General features: G+C 37.2%; 1 protein-coding gene across 3 annotated transcripts in view; it reads left to right on the top strand.

Annotated features, from left to right (window-relative positions):
• The window catches only part of LOC145678730 (eukaryotic translation initiation factor 4B-like), a 96,655-nt gene that overhangs the window by 64,994 nt on the left and 14,184 nt on the right, over window positions 1–17,477 (top strand). For 2 of the 3 annotated variants that reach the window (XM_081749176.1, XM_081749174.1), the window contains 3 exons: window positions 980–1,106; window positions 6,451–6,586; window positions 7,149–7,296. In XM_081749176.1, coding sequence (XP_081605302.1) covers window positions 980–1,106; window positions 6,451–6,586; window positions 7,149–7,296 — 411 coding nt within the window. The remainder of the gene's footprint in view (window positions 1–979; window positions 1,107–6,450; window positions 6,587–7,148; window positions 7,297–17,477) is intronic. The other variant, XM_081749175.1, reaches the window with a different exon arrangement.

Below are 17,477 nucleotides of genomic sequence, written 5' to 3'. Positions count from 1 at the left end.
ACTGAAGTGGAAGTTGGCTGATCGAACTTACCATGATAAGAGAATCCTAACGATCCTATCTTCTGTGAAATCATAGCTTAGAACTCGTTGAAGATTATGAACAGTGTGTGGGATTACAGCATTCTGCATGAAGATGGGTGATGCAAGACACTGACATTGCCATAATCGAAAAGTAATAAATATTCCATAGTTGCCATATTTCTGAGGAGTGACAGAGCATTGTATTGATTCATAGGCCGATAGTTGCCTAGCTAATGAAATGCTTCAAACAGGAGTTTCACTGAATGTAGTGGAACCTCCTGAATAGTATGAAGATTTCCTTTACCTCATATAAGGTGGTTTTAAGAGTTACGTCATTTTCACTTCAATGCAGGCGAAAAAAAGGGCGAATGTCACGAGAGCTACATCGGTGGCAAGGATTTGATATGTTAGTGCGATCTTTTATGTTTAGAAGTGTAGCATTGTGCGGAGAATTTTCCATACGGTCGAATATAGCATATCCAGTTTTTCGTCAGTACTGTACATTCTTACTAGCCACACAGTCGATATTGAGAAGTTGCTTAACAAGGGTTGTTGCAATATCCTTATCTTACTGTGTGATATTCCTCTCCCTCCTCTTGCGCCTTCATCACAGTGCTCGTTTCTTCATTAAGAAAAAGAAAAGCATGGCAAGTCTTTTTGTAACCATTTTTCAGAATTATTCATAGACACGGATTAAATTTAGAGACGGGGTGGAGCATGTGTGTCCGGTGTCAAGGGCTTCAATTTATTTTATTATTTTTCGTCTTAACAACAATATAATATTCTTCATCTTCAGTATTCCTGAATTGCAGCAGTACAAAATAAAGCTAAACGAAAAAGATAAAAGTGGTTGCAGTCTTTCCCATAATAATTACTACAGCTGCTTTTGAATACCGGAACTTAAACTAGGTATTTAAAATGTTTAATTAATATGTTCTTATGATCTTCCTGTTTCCAGATCTAAACCTAGTGAATCAGAAGTAGTAAAAAAGGAAGATAGCAGTAAAATACAGCCGGCGCCTCCTCCTAAGGAAAACGTATGGGCTAAAAGGGCGGAAAAACAACAAACTTCCAGGAGTTCCTCGGTAATTATTTTCTTTGGTATTATTATTATTATTAAACCAATGAAACAGGTGTTCATTTTTATTTTGAGCTGCTTCAAACCTACCAATACAAGAGTAAGATTTAAGATGATATATTGAATTGAATTTTCAGACGTGTTCCAGTAATTGTGTGTCTGTGCTCTAGTTTTTTGGGTTATGTAAAAGTTTTGAAGGTAGAAATTACTTTTATTAATCAGAAGTTCTGCAGACCACCATACGCTTGTTCCCGATATATATCCATGTTTTCACTAATATTATGTTGTTATTAATAGAAAGTAGTGCATAATAGATATTTTTGAATAGCTGAAAGTTTTAGTAAATTTTCTAATTGTTTGAAGTTCGCAATATGGTATGTGCTACGCGGTTCACTTGAATTTTGTATTTTCTGTATTTTTTGGTCTAACATTCGTCTGACAGCACAACAAGGCTAGACATCGAGTATCACGTGTCGTCACAGTTGAGCAACGCCGGGATAGATATTAAAGAAGGTTACCGTTGAGAGCAATAAGTCTTACATGTGCCCTGAGAACCCTAATCGAATTGATTAATTTTCAGGTAGGATTTCGGCACCCAGTCCTGTTGCCACCAACTGCCAGACACTAATTAAAGAACTTCAGCAATTTAGTCTTTTTTTTTTCTCTCAAAGGAAACTAAAATCAGCTGTCGGACATTTTTCAACGGTGGTGACCGTATACATATACTAGCTTAAAATTTAGTGACACCAATTATACATATACAATAAATAAAAAAAAGCAGTTACACATACATAGAGGTTAGGGGTTAGATTCGTTATTTTTAATCTCCTTTAGCCTAACCGGCATAACCGTGGGACATGAAACTCAAAGATTTCATTTCATTTCGTTATTTCTAACAAAATCTAGGGGCCGCACTGGCTCAGTGGTAGAGCGTTCACCTCTGGTGCGTAGGGTCCCTGGTCGATCCTAGCTCGCGCCAAGTGAACTTTGTGGTGCACAAACACCGTGTGCGTGGGATTTCTCGAGGCTCTCCCATTTTCTCATTCCACCATTTCATTCATTTCTCGTCATCACCATGTCCTTCAGCCTAGCGGACATAACTGTGGGATATAAAACTCAAAAAGACTTCATTCTAATTTTCTTAACGAAATCTACCATATTTTATCTTTGTTAAAGTTTAACGTTGATTTTGTCTTTTTCTTCTTTAATAAATTTAAAATTTTCAAGGTAACGAAGAATAAGGAACAGTATTAATAAAATTTACTATATATATATCAGTGAGTTACTAGAAAGTACTGCATAACAGTTGGTTTCTTCTTGCTTCCATAGCGCTTTCTCAGTAGAGCGATGGACTTTTTTTTCCGTAATACTCTGAAAGTAATATATCGTTGTAGAGCCCTATTTTTAAATTGTTCTTTATTTTTCAGTTACTTTGAAGGAAAAAATAAATAAATTAACGGAGATTATTTGTATCTTCGTGCTAAGTGGAATACCTGCTTAGCGTTAGTGCACCAGTCCTAAGGTGTTGATTTAGTATCATGATGAGACCGTGGAGTCTCTAAACTAAGAAGTAGTGAACTGTGGACGAAGAAAGCCGAACATAGTGGCATCCGGACTTAGTGCGATAATTGAATATGATCCAATTTCAATCAGTGTTGTTTGGCAGCAGGAGTTCTCTAGTAGTAGAAAACATCAATTATTATTGTTTAGCATATGAAGATATTATTTATGTGACTTCCGTTTTCCTGTCATGCGGCTGCTAGTGCAGTATAACCCCAATTTTACGTTCCTGCATTTAACGGAAAATGAATTTGGTCTCGATAAACAACACTGTATACATAATGCACATTTAAGGAAAACCATAATAGTAAATCTCAAATGGAAAAAGTAAAAAATAATAATAATAATAATAAAATAAAAAAAAATAAAATAAATAAAAAGAAGCAAACATTAGTAAACAGAAAATATTGATATACATCGCTCACAGGACGCTATATTTACAAGAATTAACTAATATATGGCCTATAAAAGCTGGAAGTTAAATCCAGTATTTACAAAAGGTCTCCATCGACTTCTGTCCTTAGCCAGCTGGATCCTATTTCTACTTTGTATTTCAGCAAGATTCATCTTAGTATTTTCTCCCATCTGCGCCTAGGTCTCCTTAAGGGTCTTTTTCCGATTGGGTTTCCACGTGACATTTTGCAAGTGTTTCTCCTTTCTTCCATTTGGCTACATGATTTTCCCATCTGATTTTCCTCTTAATGACCCTAACTAACTAACTCTATGGCCTATGGAACCCGGAGGTTCAATGCCGCGTTCACAAAAGCTCTCCACTGACTTCTATCCTTAGCTAACTGCATCCAGTTTCTACTCTGTATTCCAATCTCTGCGAGATCCATCTTAATATTGTCCTCCCATCTGCGCCTAGGTCTTCCTAATGGTCGTTTTCCGATTGGTCTTCCAATCAAAACTTTGAAAGCGTCTCTACTTTCTTCCATTTTAGCTACATGACCCGCCCACCTAAGCCTCCTAGACTTGACGACCCTAACAATGTTGGGTAAACTATATCAATTATGTAGTTCCTCGTTATGAAGTTTCCGCCATTCCCGTTCCCCTTGGGTCCGAATATTCGTTTCAGGATCTTGTTTTCAAATACTTTCAGTCTATGTTCTTCCCTCAGAGTAAATGACCATGTTTCGCAACCATACAGAACAACAGGTATGATTATTATCGTTTTGTATATTTTAAGCTTCAAATTCCTCGACAGAATTCGCGACGACAAGAGATTTTGAACCGAATAGTAACACGAATTCCCGGCTTTGAGTCGACATTTAATTTCTCCGTGAATATGATGACCCTAAAGTATTAGGAAACCATGTCAATTATGCAGTTCCTCGTGATGAAGTTTCCACCATTCCTCATTCCCGTCCGTCTTTGATCCAAATATTTGGACCAAAGACGGACGGATATTATTTGCAAATATTTTCAGTCTGCATTCTTCCCTTAAAGTAAGTGACCATGTTCCGAAGCCGTATAGTACAACAGGCTTAATTATCATTTGATGTACTTTAAGCGTTAAATTCTTCGACAGAATTCGGGAAAACTAGAGTGTTTGGACTGAATAATAATACGAATTCTCTGCTTTCAGTCGAATTTTAATTTATTTTCTTTTCATTCCTTACAGAAGCCATATTTACTAGCATTGATTGATTTTTCTAGTGATTATCAAAATTAGTAATTATTTTTGTTGATGGCTGTATTATTATTATTATTATTATTATTATTATTATTATTATTATTATTATTATTATTATTGTTATTATTATTATTATTATTATTATTATTATTATTATTATTATTATTATTACTATTATTATTATTATTATTATTATTATTATTATTATTATTATTATTATTATTATTATTATTATTATTATTATTATTATTATTATTATTTTGAAATGATTATATTTGCTCTGGATTTCATTACGGTATTTTTCAATTCTAACAAGGTGAAAACACTGATAGTACATATATTTTGAAAAAAGGTAGTTTAGATTTTGTGATTTATTATCTAAGAACCTGTTTGAGTTGTTTTCTGTGTATATTTAAATTTGTTAATTTTGTCACCTTTTTAAATAAATAATCCTTAAAAGTACAAATCAAAATAATTCAGATGTGCTGTTTAAAAATACAAAATATATTAAAATATTAAAACCTTACATTATTTAAGCTAGTGAAACATTCTTTTTATGATGATTTTTTTGTAAAGGTCAAACCACTAGTTAATGAAAAATTCCTATTTAATGATAAAAAGAAAAGTAACTCGTTGAATAAGGTACTAGTTTCAACGTTGGCAATTGTAGAAAATCATGGCAAGAACTTAATGTTCCGTGTAAGAATCCTTCAGAAATGGAAACCAGTGTGTCTTCTATGACCGATGCTTTATTAACCAAATTGTCACATGTCTTCCAAAGAAAACTATCACAACATTAATCGCACATGATGAACAGTTTTCTGTCATTAACAGACATTCCCAGTCTCAGTCTTCGAACTTAGTTGTTAGACCATCTACTATAGAGACTAGGTCGTGTATCACTTTCAACCATTTTGAATATTATGACGAAAGAACGTGTATTTTTTGCCAATGCTATGAAACACCAGAGAGATGTGATGGGAATCTGTAGAAAGTCATTGCAAATAAATCTCTAGACATAAAGTTAGAAAAGCGGTTTGAAAATGAAATCTTTACTTTGACGTCAGATATGTTTGCCATTAAGCCAAAGGAGACGACAGATGATAGAATTGGTGAAACGAAAATATGGGAAATAATGGCTAAATCCTGAAAATACGTGAACACAGTGTTGGCCAGCGCAAACCTACATGGCCTGAAGCCAAACTAGAGATCCTGGCACTAATGTAAGCGTTCTTGCCACTGAGTTGTGTCCCCAAATTAGTAGTTGGAGAAGCAGAAATAGATTAATGCAAAATCGCAACAGCAAGTATAATTTGGGGGTTTTCCGGTACTGTTTGAAATGTACGAAAGTTAAGCTGATTTTGCATCTAGCTTTTGGCATTGGTTAAGAGTCTTCATCCCGGCGAAATTAAAATACCGCTTATTTTACAGTAATTATGTGATATCTTCAAATAGATAAAAGATAATTGAAATATTGAACAAGAGCGCCCTAGACAGTATTATTTTGCGTGAGGTACCGTTATCACAAGTCACCTAGTGGCTTTCCGTTTTCAGCTGTTTAGAAACGCGAAAATAAATGCCGATTTTCAAAATGGCTCGAAATCGAAAGCAGATAAGTGAATCGTGATAACGGTTTCTTATGTAAAATAATATTGTCTAGGGCGCTCTTGTTCCACATTTCGATTATCTTTTATCTATTTGAAGATATCACATAATTACTGTAAAATTAGCGGTATTTTAATTTCGCTGAGATGAAGACTCTTAAGGGCAAAAGATGATGATTTCGCGAATCCAGTTCCTATAGTAATGAAGGAAAAAAATCCTTACTTGGCCCAAAATCATCTGCTGGAAACCAACCGACTTGCTTGGTGTACCTATTCCACTAATTGCAATCAACAAGAATCATATTATTTACAATTTTGAAAATTATCCGTACAATTTCAACACAGAATAGAAATGGAAATACAGATACGGTGCCATGGTAATGTTAATGTGTGTAAATAGGGAAGAGTTAAAAAAAAAAAAAAAAAAAAATTTGTTTTGTGCCGTAAAATTAATGTCCTTGGTTTTGAATTGTAGTTCCTGGAAGACCAAATGTTAATAAATTCAGAAATATAATTATTTTGATTGAGTTGTAATTATTATTTTTCTTTAGGACTTTGAGGAGAGTACACAAAGGCATTCTGATACAGGTAGTGATAGGTCAGATTCAGAGCATGGGCGGAGACAGTCGCCGCCTCGTCAGCGGGAGAGGAATCCTCCGAGCCAAAAGCCGCAACAGAGAAGCAGTGGTACGTATTATTTTACTCTTTCATTGTGAATGTATATGCAGACATACAGCAAGTCTAGTTTGTTATTTCTGTTAGGTTTGTTAAATTATTGTACTCAGTTTCCTTTCCCTCGCTCCGTTGAAAAAAAAAAAAAAAAAAGTCTTCATTTGTGAATTGTGAACATCACAACGTATAATACCACCAGATTAATTGGGTTTATATTTTCAATGGATATTTTCAGTGTGTTTATAGTTTCAGTAAGATTTAAACTGGGTATATCTTCTCTAAGGTTTCTCCTCCTGTATACCAATAGTGTGAGAACAGTCAATTCGAAATGGTAAATTCTTCAAAATTAGAGTGTTACTATTACTAACATTCTCCGAGGTCAGTAGCGTACTATCTGAATATTTTCATCGTCGTCTTTCTATAATGCACCGTTATGTAAATGCAAATACAACGTGATATCATTGTCAAAGTAGATAAAATAATTCATACAGCATAACGTACTCCAGTCATAGTTAGGAGTAATTCGTTGAAGTCCTGCTCTAGTTTTAATTTAGAATTCCTCTTTTTATAATTTCAGCAGATGGCCCAGTACGAAGTCAAGAGAATATAAGAAGAGGTGATGGGCGATCGGAAAGAGGAGGTGGTCGTGGTGGTGGAGTTCCACGAGGGGGTTCAACACCTGCACAGCGAGGAGGAAAATATGGTTCAGATACAAGCCAGGAGAGGTAAGTTGCCGAATAGGCTAAGAATGGACATAGTGGACCAGCGTGTCCACTGACACAAGAAACTCAAGAAATCAGAGAAAAGAAAGAAAAAAAAAAGAAAGAAAGAAAACCGAAAAACAAGAAAAAATCCCTGTATCCAGTTTTACAATGCTGACGCTGTTCACTTAAAAGAAGGTGAGTGCATGAAATCCCAAATTCTTTTTGACAGCATGTAACCAGGGGTGGACTGGCTCCAACAAAAGGAAAGGGCACTGATATAGGTATTAGGAAGACACCATACCAATTGGTCGGAGAGCGGGGTATACATATATGTTGGTATAGACATCTCATATTATGTCTATAACCACATATGATTCTAACTATAAGGCATAATCTTGAAATAAAGATACTTGAAACAAAAGTGTAAATTATTTTTATTTTCATTTAACTGAGTAATCATTATCATAAAAAATGTACGTTAAAAAATGGTAATGTTACATATACGAGGGCCATTGCAAAAGTCATGGCAACTATTAATTTTCTCGAAAATGGAACGAATAAAAACAATTCTGAAATATCCAAATGGAAGGTTAGTTCATATGGAAACATTACATGTAGGGAGATAAATAAACGTACACATTACCATAAAGATATAGCTCGAGAAGAAAGACGAAAAAATTTTGTCGTTTCAAACGTGTTTTACTGTCAACTGCAACAGTACTCAATAGTACAGGGCAGGAACACTTACCGTGGCATCCCTGCCATCTAGTGAATTCTTGGGAAGACTCATGATGCCATGGAATGCACGTAGTTTGTAATGTACTATTGTATACAGTTGCAATTGACAGAAATACTTTTGGAACGACATATTTTTTCCTTTTTTCTTTTCTTTTCTTTTTTTCTCGTGCTATATCTTTATGGTGGTGTGGTGTTCATTCATCTCCCTACATATAATGTTTATATATGAACTAACCTTCCATTTGCATGTTTCAGAATTTTTAATGCTTTACAATTTTCGAAAAAAAAAAAAAAAAGTTGCCATGACTTTTGCAATAGCCCTCGCATATATATATATATATATATTACAAAATAAGTCTATTACAAAATAACTCAACTTAAATTTGTAGAAGTCCAGAATTTTGTGTTCCTCATATATTCTAAAGACGTTATTGGCGATTTTGGTCAATGTAGAGGAAGCTATGGTATATATAGTATTGAAAACAACTTATTTTCTTAAGGTTATTCAATCCATAAATCTGTCTACCACTTACAATAACACCAACAGACAGAAACACAACTTAAAACCTACATCACTAACTTCGAAGGACATCATGTTTTAGTTTGATATTTGATTACAGAAGACAGCTTGATTACAGAAGACAGCCGTTGCACCCAGATAATTTAGATAAGCTAAGAGTACACGCGCCGTATTACCAACAAATATTCATAAGTTACACAAATTACTTTCTGTATTATTCCAGGAAAATAATCTAAACATTTGAAGAATATATGTTTCATTTCGTTTTCCTTATTATTAATTTTCTATGGAGAGAGAAGCATCGGGCATTGCCGAGCAGGCCAGTCCATCCCTGAATGTAACAAAATCAGCCCAGAAATGAGTGTAAATAAGAAGTAAGTAGTATCAAGTCTCGAACGTAGTATCAAGTTTTAAAGGAGCAATTGTGCAAACGCAGTAGTAAGCACACCGGAGTAAAAATTAGTGACCCTTTTGTATAATTAACATCGGTTGGTTTCTAGGCGGGTTTCACTCGTAATAGTGACGAAAGGATTCATCACCGCTGATGTATTGCCTTGCAGTTAACCGGACGGAGTATGCCAGTCGGTGATATGAAACCAACTCGGTAAGATAGTTGCACCAAATGTGACAGTATTGCAAAAACTGACATTGTGTTTGGCCGTGTTGGTGGGTACAGGATAAAAGAAAGTGCCACATTTGTTGGTATATCAAAGCACCCTGTCGGATGTGTCTACAATGAATGTTTACTAAAATGCATGTGAACGTATACTGTCGGAGCTGTGGTAAAAATAAAGTAAAATTAAAAAATCTTAACCCTCAGGGGCCTGCGTCGGGTTTCACGCCTCATCGAGGAATATTATTTTCAAACCTCTGATAGAAAGTGCTGTAGTCCATGAGTGCATGTCTATCCCAACTACTTTCTGAAAGAACATTGAGAAGGGAACTTCATGTAATAAACATCTGGAGTCTAGAAGCAAAAAGAGGGTATTTCTCACTGCGGGACATCAAACTCCCCATCTGCAGAATGCTCAGGTTTACATACACTGAACTAGAAATGTGTAGTATGGTTTAAAGAGTAGCGTTCGTGTATGTATTCCAATAGTGTAAGTTGTCGAACGCACCGAAAGTCCAATGAAACATCTGACCAATCATTGGAATATGTAGTTGAAGCAGGAGGGATTTGTGTGATGGTGTAGAGATGTTTGTTGTATTTCTGCTTTAATTTGACCCGGCGAGAGCTATATTGTAAAACTTCTATTAAGCCACCAGAGAACCAGTGAAATGACGAAATGTGGATAAGACAGATTGTTCATTGGACGTCACTCGTCTTCGACATTGATAGACAGAATCTACCATTGAATCATTGTGGATTAGAGAGCATGAAAACGTGTAAAATTCAATCGAGGCACCTACCATGTGTGAACTATTTGATATAATTAAATTTTTCCAAGCTGAAGGCATAATACAATCGCCATTCATCATCCAGTGAGTAAGTGTAACGGCGGGAACTTTTCGCATGAGTGCTGATAACGAGAATAGACAAAGGTAGAAATTTATGGCGGCAGACGACCGTGATGGGTGCTTGAACCATGTGGTTCATGGAAAGCGTACTGTCTGATCTTGAAATTTCAAACAACTCTGCACCTGTCTGGTAATCGAATCACAATGCAGTTCATACTTGGTGAATACTTTGATTGCACTTGGTATGTTTTCATATCTGTTATTTCAGAATGCTTGAAAGGCAGTCTCATTCTATCAGTGTGGAAGTTGCTAACGTCCAGTGAACAGCTTTGTTTTATCCACACTTCCTCATTTCACGTTGTTCTCTGGTGGCTTAACGGAGGTTTAAAAAAATTCCCTCGTAAATGTGAACGTTTACCAGGATATTTGTTTAGACCTTCTCAGTAACAAAGTGTTGCGTTACCCAACCTTTTCGTCATGAATATGCAGTGAACACTTCAATCTTGGAAAATGAAACTGAATGTTAATTGGGTTGAAGCGTTTTTCATGATTGGAGGAACATTCAGGGACCCTAACACGTATGGTCTAATGTGTATAGTCTCCAGATGTAAATGCAATTGAAAATCTGTGGGACTATTCGGATCAGACGATGAAACAGAAATTGACATCCCCGTACTTCGCTGGAAGTATGGCAACTGCTTATGAGCAAAAGATGTGGCATATCTGCAACGTCTTTGGTGCAAACAAAATCCAGGACAGAAGCATTGTTATCCCATGTGAAGTAAGGTCTGTAGGAGAGTGACTGTAACTGATTGACCAGTTGGTTGTTTGTGTTGAGTTTAGTGACTCGTTCAGCACCGTTGTTATATGAGACGTGAACCTACAATTTTACGGTGGAGTCCGACCTAGCGCAATACGTTCAAATTTCAAGGTTATCCCACCAGGAATCGAACCCGTAACTTGAACACCAAACACGTGCACGCTAGCCAGTTGACCAGGTTAGGATTTTGTCCAGTGTGCTCAGTAAGAAACAAATACTCGTAAGTACTTAGTCGTGGTAGTAGCAAGTTGGAACGAACTAAGTAGTACATTATGATCCTGGCTTTGATTCTTGGTGGGAATACTTGTTTCGGATATAAACCCAAGTCGCGGTTCGGATTTCACTTTAAACGTTCTTGGCTTACATAATCTCGATGTGGGAACTAGAGATTACACTCAAATCAGGACCATCTATGGCTTATCTAGTTTCTACGTTGATGAACTTGGGTGTTTGTTAATTCGAGATTGTTAATTCGAGATATTAGTTACTGTTTGACCTTAAAAAAGTTCATGACGGATGGAGGAGAATCATTAGACAGCCTTAACTCATTCTTGGTAATAGTTATTTCCGGTATGTTGACCATAGTCCTACGGTATTTCGATTCATCCTTTTACAAACAGGAGAGTATTCTTAAAAATGTTGTGTGATGTCATCTTCAAACTGCAGAAACTGAATTCAGTAGCATACCTGGATACTGTTTAGATACCCTATGGAACTTAATTCTTTCTTTTATAAAGAACAACTCATTTCTACTATTTAGGGTGATGCAGTAGGGATGTCCAAACTCGGGCTCAATTGAGTTCGGAGCATAATAATTGAGCGCGAGCCCTTTAAGTCGATAGCGAGGTAGAGCCCAATATGGTTAGTGAGTGGAACCCAACTTTATTAAGGACAGCTCTTAGTGACCTTGAGCTCTGTGAAATTAATAAGCGCGAGGATGAACTCGATCGTGTACAAGCCTAATTTTCTTGAGACTATTTGAGATTATTGAGCGTGAGGCTTATTGAAGATGGTGAGCCTGACCCTCAGTGAATCATAATTGCAAAATTGTCGTGTCTGATGAAGTAACGGCTAAGCTTTTGGTCCTCGATAAGATAATGAAATACAGATATGCCGAATCCGCTCTTCCCCAATGTAAGATCTCTCATATTCCCGTATCCGGTAGACAGGATTATCATTTTTGCGAATATGAGTTAAACATCTTAGACAAACTTACTCCTAAATTCGTTTTCTTAAAGTTGTTACATACAGCTTCAACAAATAAGGCTGGTTCTCTTCAGTAGATCATCGGTACTGCTTGAAAATGTTTCTTACATCGCTAACGTCCAAAGAAGTTATTGTTTTGTTGGAAAAGTGTTTATATATATAGCGTGAGTCATCTAAAAGTACCACCTGAATATCTAAGAAACGAGAAACGCTAGTGGTATACTGTTTGCGGTAAACAGCAATATGAAATGGGGCTCATTAAATAAAGGTGTGGTGTGGTAGGAAAAATATCGGCAAATGGGGCATCAGGAACGAAGTGAATTTTTTATAATGGAACGATAAACAAGAACATGAATAAAATGAAAGGCTCACGCGGAGAAATATAACGCTGTTTGTCTTATATACTTGTACTGTATATAATAACGGAGATATGGCCATGGGAATGGTTGTAAACATAAAGACAAGTGACCTACTTAGCCGCCAGTACTGCAGTACGTATGAGCTGTCAAAAATCATGGGAAGAGACGAAGAAACACTAACGTATGGTGTTGTAGAGGGAAGAAGAAAACATGAGACCATTTATTTGACAGTTCCCGTGAATGCAATGACAATGAGCATGACAACATGTCTAAGAACCAGACTGAAATGTGCAATGAGCATAAACGTAGTCCGCCAAAATATATGTTCAAAATAATGGCCGTCTTCTGCGATAAAGGCATCGAGAAGCACACGCGAATGTCGTTTCCACAAATGTACCATCGTATGTAGAATGGGCCTACAGGCTGCAGTTATGCATTGTTGTATATTGTCTGATGTGTTAGAACATCCCAGTAGACAGTATCTTTCAGTTTCCTCCAGAGAAAAAAGACAACGGCTCAAATCTAGAGAACGTGTAGGCCATTTGATAGGTCCTCTCAGTCATCTCCATTGATTAGAAACCGTATTAATCAAACAGACTAGAGTGCGTCGTGCACTGTGTGTTGGGCACCCGTCATTAATACATTTCTCTCCTTGCCTGAACCGGTATGTCCTCTAATAGTGTTGACAGTTCATTTTCTAGGAAGTGTATGTATCTGTCAGCACTCAGTGTTCCCTGTATGGAAAAGGGCTCAAGGAGATGTTTATCCACTATTCCACAAAAGACGTTAACACTCCATGGGCGCTGGCGTTCCACGTGGCGAACCCAGTGTGGATTTGTTATAGATCAATAGTGCGTGTTTCTTAGGTTAACGTTTCTATGATTGGTGAAGGTTGCTTCGTCGGCGAATAGGATAGCGACAAATCTGGAGTGTCGTGTTATAACACCCATGTGCAAAACTGAACACGGTCATTCCCATGTAGTTCTAATGGATGGAGATATGATATATGTGAAACGTATGTGATTGCTGAATACGTAATACACTTCTCTGACTCATATCACCGTTTCTAGTAATACCACGGGAGCTAATGTGTGGATTCTAACATCAGCTGCTAGAGCATTTGTTCCACCCGCCGCCTCACCTGTAACTGGATTGTTCTGCACATGTCGCGGTGTTACACTTCCGGTGTCCCTTAATTTTACATAGAGCTTATCAGAAAGGCGTCGCGATAAGTGCCGTCTGTTCGGATATCTCTGCGTACACACGACAAGCTTCTGAGGCATTCTTCCTGCATTCTTTATAGATCTGGATCATGTCGGCTTCTTACGAGTTTGTAAACACTATCGTCTTCACTCCTGTCACTATGATTGCCTGTTATGAACTAACACGATCTATCTCGTGGCTCGGCGGTTTGCTCCGCATCAATGATTGCTGTATCAAACACAGACGGCATATGTATCGAAGTACTGGCGGTCAGGTGGGTTATTTGTCTTTGTGTTTACAACCATTCCCATGGTCATCTACTACTGTGTGCAGTAGAAGTATGAGACAAACAGCTGTGTATTTCTCCGTGCGTGTCATTTCATGTTATTCATGTTTTTGTGTAACATTCAATTGCAAAAAATTCACTTCGTTCGTGGTGCCCCATTTGCCGATATTTTTCTACATCATACTTCCGTTGACGAGTCCCACTTAATATCGCTGTTTACCGCAAACAGTATATCGCTAGCGTTTCTCGTTTCTTCGGTATTTCAGATGGATAAAAGAGACCCTTACTTTGAATTTACGCAACATAACCTAATTTAACTAAAAGTATAATAAACAGTTTACAGATACTGATCAATTTAATAGAAACACGGAAAAAGTGCAACTCAAAAGATTAATAGGACGTTGGACCACCTTTCAGCTATAGAACAACTCTGATGAAACGTGCGTAGAATGGAGTTATAAGAGGTCATAATGGTAGGAAGCGGAATATTACACCATTTCATTATAGTACATTGTCAGTTCCGCGAAACATCAGATGGAGGCAAAAATTTCGCTGGATTCATGTCCCCAAAACGGACCTAAAATTTTCAGTTATGTTCAGGTCAATTGAGCGGGCTATGGGAAATGTTCAAATTCATCGCTTTGGCCCCACAGAACCCACTAGAAACCAGTATTGCAGCACACACCACAGAACCGCCGCCATATTTCATGGTTGGTCGGATACACGGCGGATTATGCTTTTCTTTGGCGTCCACCACACACAATCACGGTTCGTGGTTTGAAATAGAATGATTCATCTGGCTATATTATACCTTTCCAGTCTCCAGCAGACTATAATGCGTGTTCGCAGCATCATTGTCATCGTGTGAAAGCCTTATGGTTCCTTATCAGCGGTTTCGCTCCTGTAATCCGACACCGTGTGTATACATCTCACGGCGGACTGTGTGATTGTCGACATAAACTGTTAGAGCTGCTACTTAAGTTCCTTCATCACTTGCACCGCAGTCGCAGGACAGTGGAGAGTGACAATCGGTTTTAATGCTCGACGGAAACTGTAACTGAATGTTTTCTTTGAACCACTGATTGTCACTGATTTTGTATTCCGTCATCACTATGGACATTATCCCACACGCCACCACTCGCTATACTACCCGAGCGCCAATCAGAGAGATCCCCCATTTTATCCTATTGTCGTCTGCTCAGTTCACTGCCATTGTACTGCTCCTCAGTAGTATGGAGTTTGCCCTAACATACCATTACTAACAGCCTGGCGCTGAGTTCGTCACCTGACTTTCGACATATCACACATTGACGTGTTTTAAACTCCAGGCGGTTTCCTTAAATTGATATGGATTACGGAGATAGCCACGGGGTTACAAAAGCTATATAAAATGGATTTATAAAAAATCAGAAAAATGAAAAAATTATTATTTTACACCTAACCCAATACCTGAAGTCCTTGCCATATGATATTTATCGAGGGGTTCACATGTTGAAAACGAAACTGTACTTGTAAACAAAGTTATTACTTAAATCTAATGTAAAATAAGAAATAACCAATTTAAACTTCAGACCAAACTTTATTTTTAAAAGCAAATTATGATAAAACTGGGAACTTGCTTTTCGCAAGAACCACAACAATTGCTATTAAGTTTAACCTCAGATTATTACTGAATTATAACCTGCCCACGGGCAAATAACATTATTATAAAACAGTTTAGGTTTTAATTTCAATAAGACGTATTGCATTTTCATAGCCCTTCTGATTTTCCTTTCTCTTGTGAATCACTGGTTGATTTGACAAAATATTTCAAAATCTCTTCGAGCATGATCCTTAGTGACATCAGTTACTATGTACCCTAGTAACTAGGATTCTACTAGGATACGCCATATTAGAAGTTACTAGGAACTGACGATATGATCGAATGACTGGAGAAAGTTGTGTGGGAGAATAGCCGAATGAGTGTGGAACACATCACGTCCAAAGTTGGCATTTCCGTCGGTTCCGCTTTGAGCTGTCGCATCCATAAACGCACATTAGACATATGTAACACCATTACCACATGTCTCACTCAACTGGCGATAACTTTCAAGCGATGTCACATCACACAAATAGAGGAAACTAATATTTACAGGCTGTTTTTGTAATGAAAACGTCGTTATTTTACAAGTAGCGTAAGTATCACTGTGATACTAGCCGGCGAAATATGCGATACATTTTACAAGATAGTATTCTCACCGCTGCTGCCAGAGTTGTGTGCCGTACGGTGTTGCCATCTCTGTCACACATTGATAACGAGTGTTCGCGTATTTTAAAACAAATAGCATATTTCTGTCTGGTACCAGTCTTGAAAAAAAAGAAAAATGAAGGGGTCATAACTTGAATGCACTTTGTAAAATAGGATAATATAAAATCATACAACTTCTTATGAACAAGTATAACTCGTACTTGGGGGCCGCGGTGGCTCAGTGGTAGAGCGTTCACCTCTGGTGCTTGGGGTCCCGGGTTCGATCCCAGCCCCCGCCAAGTGAACTTTGTGGTGGACAAACAACGTGTGCGTGGGTTTTCTCGGGGTTCTCCCGTTTCCTCCCACTTTCTTCATTCCACCATTTCATTCATTACTCATCATCACCGTCTCCTTTAGCCTAACCGGCATAACCGTGGGACGAAAAACTCAAAGATTTCATTTCATTTTTTATAACTCGTACTTCGGACATCACTCTGTGCCTGACTTACTCTTATTGACGGTGAACGCTAGTTACTGCGAATAATGCATTAAATTGAAGTAAATTTATTCGCAATAGTTTTAGATGTTCGTTTTTGCCGTTGTTCAATATACGTTAATCTTTTGCGGTCCTTTATCGTCGTCGAAACTTGACATTTAGTGTAGTTCATTCCAGTCCGATGTCGAATCACGCTAGAAAAATCGTTTTTGTGACAGCACGGTAAGAACTTGGAATTTATAACCTAGAACGTGTTCACACAAACTTGGAAAAACTGAAAAGGATGTTAAATGGTTAATGTAATTTTATCCATGTTTTCATATTTCACCATTGTCCTGATCTGCCTACTCAGTTGGCTTTCAGAAGATGAATGTGAAGAAATTGGAGTAGAGAAAATTGGACGGATCGAAAAGAAAAATCAGTGGTAAAGTTTCGGGAATAGTATGGAAAAGAAGAACAGTACCAAATGAAATTTAAAAAGAGGAAGATAACTGAGTGGGGTATGGGCTGAGAAGAAATAGGTTCTAAAAGACATAATAAAGGCACGTTGGAGGGGAAATAACACGACAATAGATGGATGGTATTAAAACAAATAACTGACAATTAATATGAAGGTGCTAGCTGAGAATTTTGATACATAGAAGCTTCTCAGTTTTGTACGAATGAAAATATTAATTTGGTAGGTTATTTTTTTTTTTCTTTCTTATAATGGCGTAATACTATTCTGTGTGCAGCGTGGATTCTTGTATTTGCTGTAACGAGGTTTGTTTCAACTGTGCTGATACAAGCACTGATAATCAATCGTAGGACAAACAAACACACAACTATTTTCTGCTATTCCTAAGGCAGTAATAAACCTAACATGAGACTTCGGTAACGTATTACC

Source organism: Thermobia domestica, chromosome 2 (genome assembly GCF_964235325.1).
Source record: "Thermobia domestica chromosome 2, izTheDome1.hap1.1, whole genome shotgun sequence".
Taxonomy (NCBI): Eukaryota; Metazoa; Arthropoda; class Insecta; order Zygentoma; family Lepismatidae; genus Thermobia; species Thermobia domestica.
The sequence above is the reverse complement of the archived record's forward strand: the minus strand, read 5'-3'. Positions and strand labels throughout refer to the sequence as shown.